Source organism: Geotrypetes seraphini, chromosome 2, assembly GCF_902459505.1.
Source record: "Geotrypetes seraphini chromosome 2, aGeoSer1.1, whole genome shotgun sequence".
NCBI classification, from domain to species: Eukaryota; Metazoa; Chordata; class Amphibia; order Gymnophiona; family Dermophiidae; genus Geotrypetes; species Geotrypetes seraphini.
Genome location: NC_047085.1, coordinates 480262403 through 480274007, shown reverse-complemented (window position 1 = coordinate 480274007; position 11605 = coordinate 480262403). Strand labels below are relative to the sequence as shown.

At 43.9% G+C, this 11605-nt stretch overlaps 1 protein-coding gene across 2 annotated transcripts in view; it reads left to right on the top strand.

Moving 5' to 3' along the window:
• Window positions 1-460: 460 nt before the first annotated feature.
• Window positions 461-11605, top strand: part of CRHR2 (corticotropin releasing hormone receptor 2) — a 403216-nt gene continuing 392071 nt past the window's right edge. The window contains exon 1 of one of the 2 annotated variants that reach the window (XM_033931750.1): window positions 461-882. In XM_033931750.1, the coding sequence (XP_033787641.1) occupies window positions 847-882 (36 nt within the window). In that variant the 5' untranslated portion in view covers window positions 461-846. The remainder of the gene's footprint in view (window positions 883-11605) is intronic. The other variant, XM_033931757.1, reaches the window with a different exon arrangement.

Genomic DNA, 11605 nt, shown 5'->3' with positions numbered 1-11605 from the left:
ACATCTCTCCCTTCTTTGAGTCATCTGTCCTCCCTCCCAGTGTAATATTTCTCCTTCCCTCCTGTCCACCACTATCATTGTCCAATTATTCTCCCTCTTTCTTCCTGCCACTCCATGCACCTATACAGTATCAAACAGAAAACATTGGTCAGAGGGTAATTTTGAACAGTAGTGTCTGGGAGGCATTTTATAACCAGTGCAAACTTAAAAGCTGCCCCTAGGGAGAACAAGAAGCAAAACTAAGATAAAAGTATGCAAAATTTGGAAAATTGCAAACAAGTGAAGTAGGATTGGAACCCACATCCCCTGGTTCTCAGGCCAGTACTCCAATCACTAGGCAACACCTTTGCCTTATTTTTTAAAAAGTAATATTAAACCTGTAACTTCACCACGTGGAGCAGAGGACAGCCTGAAGCCTCCTTGTTCATTTCTTTGTTTTGGCGGTGCTACGTGCAAACTTACAGCTGAAAAGACAAGCCAATATGTGTAAACTTTGTCTGCTGCATCCTCAGAGCCAATCTTCAGAAAGTGATTCAAGCCTAGGACGCCTGCAGGCTAGCAGGCTCAATTGCACGTTTGAAATAAAAGCGCAAAAAGATCCTGTACTTCAAGGAAGGGCTGTCAAAATAGCAGTTCCAACCTGTCCTTCCTGAATCTTAGCCTGCCTGCTCTTTCCTTCACTATAATGAGCGCTACAGGCTTCTCCGAGGCAAAGTAAATGTGGATCCGACCCTACCGAGAATTAGCCTTCATGAGCGTCTCTTGCCCACTTTTCCACTCGAGTCGGGGAGAAGAAGCGCTTAGGCTCCGGTTTAGCCGCTCCCAGGGGGAGCCTCGGCCGCTATCATGAGAGCCGGAACTGGCATTTTTCTCCTGGCACAGGTAAGTCTCGGGGGGAGGTTAAGGACTTTTCACTTTGAGAGCAGAATAGTTGGGGGGGGGGGGGGGGGTCTCTCCCTGGCTTAACAAATCCAGATCCCGGACCCGGGTCTAGCCTGATCTTCGGATTAATTCTGATCAGAGACTTTCTAGCAGTTCTGCCGTGACCACATCAAGCCATCGTTTCAAGTTTAAAGCAGGATCAGCACCAGGTCTCTGTTTAAAAGTTAACCAAGCAGCTTGGGCAAATCTTATTTTCAAAGATTTTGCTTTTTTTTTGCCCCCCCCCCCCCCCCCCCCCCAAAGTAACTTTTCCGTTCCACTCAACAGGTAACATTTAGCAGCACAGGAGGGTTTGTTTCCCTTAAATTTACAAGTTTAGTAGTGAGGGGGGAGGGGAGATTATTTTTATTATTACATATTCTACAAGATATTTGATCATATGTTAGGAAAGGATGGGAAGGGGGGGGTGATAAGAGTTTATGATTTGTATCATTGCTGATTATTAAGTGATGTATTTATTGTTAATTTGTTTGAACATTTGTCACACTTATTCTAAGTTTGAAAACGAATAAAGAATTTTTAAAAAAAGTATAAAGTAAGAAGCAGACAATTTCCCCTTCAAAACTGACTTAAACGCTCTCTTGGATTAAGCAAATCCAGCTTTGGGAGAACCGACCACTCCGTCCCTTTCCTCTCCCCTTGGCCACAATTAGGACGCGCGTGTGAACTGATTAAGAAATTAAAATGCACCCCGAAGCATAATTACCATTTACTTCACACGCTATTAGTATTATTAATATTTTTCAAATAAGATTTTTTTTTCTTAGTAATTGTTAAACAAAAACCCACGTGTGGGCGCAACTTTAAAAGACTCCTATCGGTAATTCTTATGAAGAAAAGTAGCTGGATTCCCTGACCAGGGAAGAAAAAGCAGATTTAAACTTTATAAAGTGAGTGGGTTTATTGCCCTTGAACGGTGCAATGTCACATCACAAGGGCACAGGAGGGGGGGAGGGGCTGCCCTAATCCCACCGCTCTAAAGCTCCTGCTGTCCTCTTTTTGCCAAGGGGGGGGAGGGGTCATTTTTTTTAATCTATTTTTTTCTAAAGAAGGTCGTTTGTAAGTGCATATGCCCAAAAATATAAGAGAAGGGGGCAAGTTATGGATGCTGTTGAAGACTATACATTTATTGAATTAATTAATTCGTTTTCCCCCAAAGAGCTCGGAACGGATTACAGGTTAAACGTACGTAATATACAGTTAACAGGTTACGATTTGCACTGGATTGGCCCTAATTTCAGTACAAGTTTAGGATACAAGTTTTTATCCTCACTTGACACATACTAAAGGGGTCTAATACTAATATACATAATATACAATTTACAGGTTACAGTTTGCCACCGTTGTGTGTCCAGTGCGAGTTAGGATGTAGAAATGCGATTTGCGGTGGACTGTGGATGGGGTGCGTGAAATATCGCACTGTGGCGGTCCATCCTGTGGAGAAGTTCAAACCCTTGGCAGCCCAAAGCAGACCAGCAGAATTGTTGTTTTTAAGCTCAGCGGGACTCGGTTGTTCTCGACCCCCCGTTAACATTTGTGCTTTCTGAGTTTTCGTGTCCTGTCTCTAAACATCTTTTTCCATAGTAGTTGTCCTTAGTATGTCCTTTTTTTTTTTTAATATTATTGTTCATTGATTTATATAGAAATTACATGAAATTGAAGGGAGAGGCAGAGGAGTCGGCTTTACTTGGGCTTTGTACCAGTTTTGCTCTGATATTAAACTTGCAATAGATTTATGGATAAAAAAGCCCGGTAGAGTTGTCCGCCGCTGGAAACCACTGGCGCACATAGTTCTATATTCTGCTTCGCGGAAACTTCAGTAGTTAGGGTTGCTTTCCCATATCGCACTCTATTTGTATGTAAGAGATAATGTTAGTTTTAGTGACTTTTATGTTTGAATCTTTCTGTTATGTTGTATTGAATTGTCTGATTGTATTTTTTAAGTTTTTCTGATTTTTTTCATGTATGTTATGTCGTCATCCGCATGGAATTGTTGTAAATTTTTAAATAAATAAAGGAAAGTGTGAAAAACATAAGCATTTGCAACATTTTTTTTCTTCTTCCTAAACCACGATAGCGGTTTTTAGCACAGGGAGCCATGCTGAATGCTGCGCGCTGCTCCTGACAGTCATAGGAACTCTATGACCGTCGGAAGCAGTGTGGCTCCCTACACTAAAAAACACTATCGTGGTTAAAAAAAAAGGGGGGGGGGGAAATGTAGGAAAATGCCTACGGGTTTTTTTCCCCACACCTTTGTGCATCTTCACATTGCACATTCACTAGATATAGTGCGCTAGCGATTTTAGTGCACGCGCCGGATTAGCGTGCACTATAGCATGCGCTAGATGAAAAACTACCACCTTTTCAAAAGTAGGCAGTAGCGGCTAGTGCGCGTGGCATTTTAGCGCGTGCTATTCCGTGCGTTAAAGCCCTAACGCGCCTTCGTAAAAGGAGCCCAAAGTCTTTAAAGGTATAAAAAAAATTGGTTTTGCCGCACACTCACACTCTTTGTGAATTATATTGCACACTCATGTTTTCAGTATGTAAAGGTAAAAATGTTTTTGTCGCCTTTTGGTCATACTGTACCCATTCATTTGCTCACTTTTCTCTCTATTTTCCCCTCATGGCACAGCATCATCCCATTAGCGCATCATTTTGTCACTGCTCATGCACACTTCTTCCACTCCTGCGTATTAAAGTCTCTTATTTCATATTCGTTTTATCAGTTTTAGGTTCATGCACATAGACGCACTCTGCTATATGCCCATATGTAGAGGCGTATTCTTCTTATCTGTTTTTATGAGATTCTTGAGGAAGGCTTACAAGCTGAAACAGCCTATGTTGGGTCCACCTTCAATCACGTCTGTTTACATTCTAGTCCCGTTTTTGAACACTGGAATAAAGAGAGGAGCGTGTGATGTAGTGGCTGTGGGCTCAAATCCCACAGTTACTCTGGGTGACCCTGGGCAAATCGCTTAATCCTCCGGTGCTCAAGGTACATTAGATTTTGAGCCCACCGGGACAAATAGGGAAAATGTTTGAAGTACCTGTGCGTAAGCTGCTTTTCGTGCAGTTGTAAAACTACAAAAAGGCAGTTTATAAGTCCCAATCCCTTCCCCACCCCTCCCCCTTTCCCCAAAGACCTGGCTGCATCTGTTGTGATCATTCCTGCTGGCTTGGCTTACAAAACTGACAGAGGCAGGTGGCCTCTCCTAGATTAACTGATATGTTGAGGCATCGGCTTTGGAGGACCACAGTCCACTTCTTCAGATGCGTGAAGTTCAGGACATGGGGGTTCATGTACCAGACTATTTCATGGGGGAGGGAAAGGGAGAGAGGAAGATAAGCACTGGAAAGTGCGGGGTAGTATGTTACTTTGATGCTGCTCCCTGTTGAAATGAGTGAAAGTTACAACAGAACTAGTTAAACGTATTTCACTTCTTTTACTAAGGTGCGCTAGTGTGTCTTAGCGCACGCTAAAAAATTACTGCGCGCTAAATGCTAACGTATGCTAACACGTCCATTATATCCTGTGGACGCATTGCCACGTGTTAGCATTTAGTGCGCGCTAATTTTTAGCGCGCGCTAAGACGCACTAGCGTGCCTTAGTAAAAGGACTCCCAAAATGTGTTATGAGCTAACATGCGGTCAGTAAAGGGGAAAAAAAAAAAAAAGACGGACACAAGCATTTTGTGATCATTTGCATCGTAGTTTGCTATAATTGCATGCTATTTTTTAAAAATATTTTTGGGAGGAAGCGTGGCATGGATGGGGAATGGGCATGGAATTGTCTAGCTAGCGTGCTCTGATTGGTGCATTCTAACTCTCTGGCGCTGGCTTAAAACAAAGAGGTCTTGGTCTTGCAGACCACAATTAGGAACAAACCAACAGACATGCTGGGTTGTACTAAACGGCGGTAGAGGTTTCTACTATAAGTCGGCGAGTTAAATGCTCCGACACTCTCAGAATTTTTAGGAATTTACCTTGCCGGCCTGCGATAGAAACTTCTACTGTTGTTTAGTAAAAGGAGCCCTTAAATAAATAAGTCTGTCGGTTTGCATTTTGGTTTGTTCCTTACACAGACTTAATGCAGAAACACTTAGCATCTTCTAAATAGGAGGTGGTACGTGTCCAGTGTTAATTTTTTACAGGTACTTCATGCAAATGTGAACATTAGCGTACAACCTACCCCCCCAAAAAAAAAAAAACCCCAACCCTTATTAAAATAGGGCATGGTAAATCTGGGCTTAGTATGGGAAAGCCCCATGTTACCCCAACTTAGGCCCTCTTTTACAAAAGTGTACTAAGGGGCTCATACTCAAAAGAGAAAAACGTCCAAAAACCGGCCTCAGTCGGCACTTGGACGATCATAAACAAAAGACGTCCAAGTGCCGATAATCAAACCGGGTTTTGGAAGTATTTCTAAACGACCTAGGCCTTCATAGTGCCGCTGAATGACCATAGTTAAACGGGACGTTTCAGGAGGAGTGTTGAGGGTGGGATTTGGGAGGGACATGGGCCGGCTTAGACTCAGTCGTACAGCATGTATAACCAAAAGTTATACAGCCCAGTATAGACAAAACTTGGACGTTGTGACTTAGACCATTTAAAACATGGTCTAAGTCACAAAAACCCACTTAAAGTTACCAGATAAGCACTGCAAACACATAATACAGACCCCACACACTACCCCAGTGATCACCACCCCCCCCTAACCTCATAAAAATCGTAATCACACCTTTAAAATTCAGCCTCCAGACCATCATCACCTGGCCGCCTGGCATAGGAAAGCCTAGCTGTTCAGCACAGAGGCAGCTTAAGTCATCTTGGGGGTGGGTTAGGGACTTGTGGAGAGGAGGACCCATGCCCATAAGCCCCTGTAATCACTGCATTGATACTTAAACATGTGCACTCCCCTATACACCCCCGAAACCCTTTTTTACTGGCATATAAGTGGCTCCTGTAGCCATAAGGGCTATTAGGGTGGAAGATAAGTGGGTCTAGGGGACTCTAGAGGTGGTTTGGGGGGCTCATCATGACCTATAAGGGAGCTGTACCCTTTTTGTGAAGTTCACAGCAATGCCCTGTAAGGTACCCCACTATTTAGGTGCCATGTCTGGGTGTTCAGTCCATCACTTTTCAGACCCTTCCCACATCCAACAGGGCTTGTTCTAGGCATTTTTGACTTGGACGAAAAGTTTGACGAAAATGTGGTATAAAGATGGACGATTTAGCCACTTGGACGATCAGATCGGCAGGATGTATAGTTAGACGATTTTCGAAAGAAAAAAAATTTGGACGTATTTTTTTGAACATGTGTCCTAGACTGTTTTTTTACTTTGGATGACTTGCGACTTAGACGAAAATGGACATAGATGTTCCTTTCGATTATGCCCCTCCACGCGTTTTAGTGCGCGTTTAGTGCATGCTAAATCAACGCATGTGCTACCCTCTAACGTGTCCAAAATGATGAGACAAGATTTTCCTAGACTAAATCAATGTTGGCTTCATCACATTAATCTATGTTAGATTTTAAATATATATGACCAATTACTAATAGCTGCAAATTCAATTTTCAATTCTGTCCGTACTCTGGAATGTATACCATCCAGTCCAGGCGATTTGCTAGTCTTGAGTTTGTCAGATTGCCCCATTATATATTCCAGTGTAATAGAAATTTGTTTCAGTTTCTCTGACTCATCAGCATTGAATACCATTTCTGTTACTAGAATCACGGCAAAAACCTTTGTTTTATAGGCACTGAAGGCAATAATCCTGTTGAATTTATGGAACCATGGTTGCCTCAGCTCCTTCAGCTTTCATTCTCCAGCCCTTTGAGACTTAGGTGCGTTCACTGGATATCACTGCAGTTCACATCTGACTGCTTTTCCCTGCAACCACTTTTGCTCAAATTCCTGGGATATCTTCAGGTGGCTGAAATTTTGTCTAAAGTGGCAGCTACTTTGACTGTCACGGGAAGGACGTTGGACATATGTATTTTTTTTTTCTCCAGACAGTTAAAATGACAGAAAGCGCTTTAAAAGCTGTGATCCTATCTGTGAGCGCCTGGTGCTCATTATGGATAGTTTGCATGGGCTAGAACAGGGGTGTCAAAGACCCTCCTCGAGGGCCGCAATCCAGTCGGGTTTTCAGGATTTCCCCAATGAATATGCATGAGATCTATTAGCATACAATGAAAGCAGTGCATGCAAACAGATCTCATGCATATTCATTGGGAAAATCCTGAAAACCCGACTGGTTTGCGGCCCTCGAGGAGGGACTTTGACACCCCTGGGCTAGAATGAAAGTGATCCACAATAACCATTAGAAAACTTTTTTTTTGGGGGGGGGGAACCTGCAAATTTGCAAAGTATAACCCTAGTTATTTTATAGTATGGCTGTTGCTCTGTTCTATCTGTGTTATTCTGATCTAGTGCATTATAAATAGGCTTGTTTTGTTATCTGATGGTATGACATATGAAGCGTGAATGATGGTTTTCAGAAATCTTATGGCATCTCTGGTATGCCTGTGTGATTGGATAGAAATGGTTGTTGAGGGACGAGGTATTACATAACTTCTGGTATCTCTAATGGACAATGCCTTTAGTTGTTCCTTCCTCAGTCCAGGAGTTCATGTTCTGTTCTTATTATGGCTCTTTTGTTGAAAGATGTTAAGGATGGTTTTGTAAAGTTATCTGCCCTGTTGGATATTGTCATGGTATTTCTATAAAGAAAGTGCTAACATTTGCATACTGATTATGCACATAACTAATTAGAATACTACTATTAATTATTTCTATAGCGCTACCGGACGCCCCTCCCCCACCTCCTCTGCCTCATCACCCCCTTCCCTTCCCCCATGCCTCTTTAGCATTTTCAGCACGAGCAGCAACCCTTACCTGCTGCTCGCGCCAGCGTCAGCTTTTCCTCAGCGTCTAGGAAGTGGCATCGGAGGAAGCGTCGACGCTGGCGCGAGCAGCAGGTTGGGGTTGCTGCTCACACCACGAACGTTAGAGAAGTATGAGGGAAGGGAAATGGGTGCATGGGGATAGTGGGGGATAGTGGGGGGAGGGAGTGGGGGGGTGGGAAAGGAGAGGAGGACGCCACCGCCCAAACATGCATAAATGCTAAATATCTGCCTAAGCCTTATTCTGTATCTAGGAGCCTTTTAGTTGCTAAAGTGTGGAAAGTTATGAAATTACCACTGTTACCACAAAAATTAACGCAATGTATATCCCTTCATTTACTGCACTGCATGAGAGCTGCATTGTGTGCAGTTGCAGACAGTGTAAGAGCAACTATGACATGGTGACAGAATTTGTTCCCGTCCCTGAGGATAACTGCGGGAAACCATCCCGTGTCATTCTTTAGTGTCTGTCTTTCTCAACCTCAGTCCTATACCAGCGTTCTTCAATGCAAGGCTGTGCCCATTCATACTGTGATTCTTATGTGAGCCAAATATAGGAGAGTTAAGCCATTGTGAGTGACATCATTGATGAGGTTGGCTCTTAGGCATTGGTGGAATGAAGCATTATGACATCACAATATCAGCTCTGGATACCAGAGACTCATTCTGTAGTGTCTATCTCAACCTCAGTCCTTCTACACCAGCATTCTTCAATGCAAGGCTTGAGGGTCAGTGGCTGTGCCCATTCATACCCTGATTCTTTTCTTTCTCCTTAAAGTTTGACATAGAGATGGTTTCCTGCAGTTATCCACGGGGGACAGACTGCATTACCTGCCTCAGCCTGTAATGAGGTGCAGGGCCAAACATAAATAAATACAGTAAAGGAAAAGATCTGGCAAGGTAGTGATCACCCCTTTCCACATTCCTCAAGTCAAATTCTGTAATCCCTCCAACAGCAACTGATCCCAACCTTGCACCATCATAGAGCCCTATGGTACAGCTACAAATTGAATACTGTGTGCAATTCTGGTTGCCATATCTCTAATGCCATAGCGGAATTAGAAAAGGTACAGAGAAGAGCTAAAGTGCCTAGGGCTCTTCATCTTGGAGAAGAGATGGCTCAGGGGTGATATGATAGAGGTCTATAAAATACTGAGTGGCATGGAAAGGGTAGATGTGAATTGCTTGTTCACTCTTTCCAAAAAATACTAGGACTAAGGGACATGTGATGAAGCTACTAAGTAGCAGATTTAAAACAAACCATAGAAAATATTTCTTCACACAACATGTAATTAAACTCTGGAATTCATTGCTGGAGAATGTGGTGAAATCAGTTAGCTTGACAGGGTTTAAAAAAGGCTTGAATAATTTCCTAAAAGATAAGTCCATAAGCCATTATTGAGATGGCTTGGGGAAATCCACTGCTTATTCCTAGGATAAGCATCATAAAAATCTGTTTTATCACTTGGGATCTAGCTTGGTATTTGGGAGCTAGGTTGGCCACTGGTGGAAACAAGATACTGGAATTGAAGAATCTTTGGACTGTCCCTGCACTCCTCATTGATAATGTCTTCTCCCATCAATCCAAGCTCCCTAATACACCAATCCTGCCCCCCTACCTGGAAAACACATGCCTCCCCCTCCCCAGGACTCACCTGAGAAGGATGTCATTATTAGTAAGTGACCCCTGGCGAGTCTTGCGGTACTACCACCTCTAGTGCCATTTTGGATGATGGAACTGATCTAGGTGCCAGCGGAGAAGGATCTCTGCCACCTAGGACCACCGCCCACCAATGATGACTCCTGTGTGAATTCAGGAGGGGGAGGGGCACAGGGTTAGTGTGTCGGGAAGCCTGGGCTGTTGAGTGTCACAAACCCCCTTGCAGTCCAGGGCTGGTGTGTGACAAACACACTGCTTCGGGCGCGTCCCCTTCAACTAGGGGTACCTCCAGGATTTTTAGGCGGCCCCAGACAACGGTCTAGGCCCCTCGAGATATAGGGTAAGTACAAGGTTTCACTATATCACCAAGCAAACGAGTTCTTTAGGAAAACATAAGTGGTTTATTCTGACCTCCAGGTCAAAAGATATGCAACAGCAAAACAATATCACTTTGCAGGTCATTGAACAAAAATAGTAAATTGGCAAAAATCAAACTTACAGTACATTTTCAAGCAGACAAGAACTCAGTAGGCAAAAATCGTCACAGCACACTCTGTTAGCAGCACAGCTTTTCTCTCCGCTCCTACGTGCAGGCACAAATCACACAGCTGAGACGGTTAATCTAATTAGCTCCCTGCAACGGGAGTCACAGTAACTTTCTTACAGTTCCAACTACACTCTAAAACAGTGCAGCCTGCCTCTGGTTCATAAACTTGTCTTTGAATGCATTACTTGATTCAGACTTCAGGCAAGTATTATTCTCCAACTTCTCATGCTTATACAGCTCAATATATATATCCCCTTCTTCAGGTTTAACTTGGGCAGCAGAGAGGGAAAAAAAACGAAATGCCAAAAAGAAAACACAAAGCACAGTTTCCCTGTTGCTGCATTCTTTTCTTCAGAATTCCATACCTTCTAACTGGCCTTCTACCCTAGGGCCAGCTACTTCTATCTCCATGCCTTCTACCTGGTCTGGCACTGGATAGTTTGAAGGGGTTAAGACTTCCTCCAAATCCTGCATGGGATAATCCAGCATGTTTTCCTCTGCTGCCCTGTTCCACAGCTCCTCTCCTCCCTTGGGCTGTGGGAGTGACTCGCCCTCGTCACTCGCTCCTCCCCCTCCTGTTTGTCTCTGCCTGCTTTTAAACAGACCAGAGCCAATCCCCTTCAGCCTGTAGCGGGGGATGGGTTTTGGCTCTACAGCAGTTTTCCTCTGCCTGGGTTTTTCAACTGCAGCTACTTTCCTTGTGGCTTCTTTAGCTGTTCTAAAGCCCAGAAGCTGCTGTTGCCAACCTGCCTGCCTCTGTTCCAGCTCACTATCACTTTGATTATAGGGGCAAGGGAGGTCAGCCTCAAGTTGAGCGCCAGAATCAATCTGGTCCATTCTTCTGCACTTAATCCTATCAGGGACTGGGCTAGTGCTGGTGCTGGGTTTGTCACATGAGGGAGGGTCTGACTTTGGTGATCAGGGGTTGTGGGGAGGTGTTTCTTTGCTTCAGATGTGTTGGGAGGTGGGGTTGGGATCAGCTGCTCTTGAGAAGTTACAAAGTGTGACTGATGGATCAGGCAAAAGGATGTGGAAGGGGGGTGAGAGTGTCACCCCAACACCATTGGCAGCATGCTGCCCTACTGGACTGTCCCCACCCCCCTTAATTTTGTTGAAAAACATTTGGCACTTACTACCTCCTCTTCAGGTGGCAATAAGTTCAACTGGTACTCACTAGAGAATGGGTCAGGGACAAATTTGTACCTGTCCCCGCAGAAACTCAGTTTCTCTGTCCCGTCCCCACGAGTTTTGTCTGCTGTCCCTGCCCCATTCCTGTAAACTCTGCCTTAACCACACAAGCCTCATATACTTATGATTTTAAAGTGTTTGACGATTGTGCAGATGAGGACGGAGCTGAGGCATTGGTGGACTGAGGCATTATGACATCACAATCTGAGCTCTAGAATGTTGCTACTTATGATTTTAAAGTGTTTGAGGCTCGTGCAGATGAGGACGGAGCTTAGACATTGGTGGACTGAGGCATTATGACGTCACAATCTGAGCTCTAGAATGTTGGTACTTATGATTTTAAAGTGTTTGAGGCTTGTGC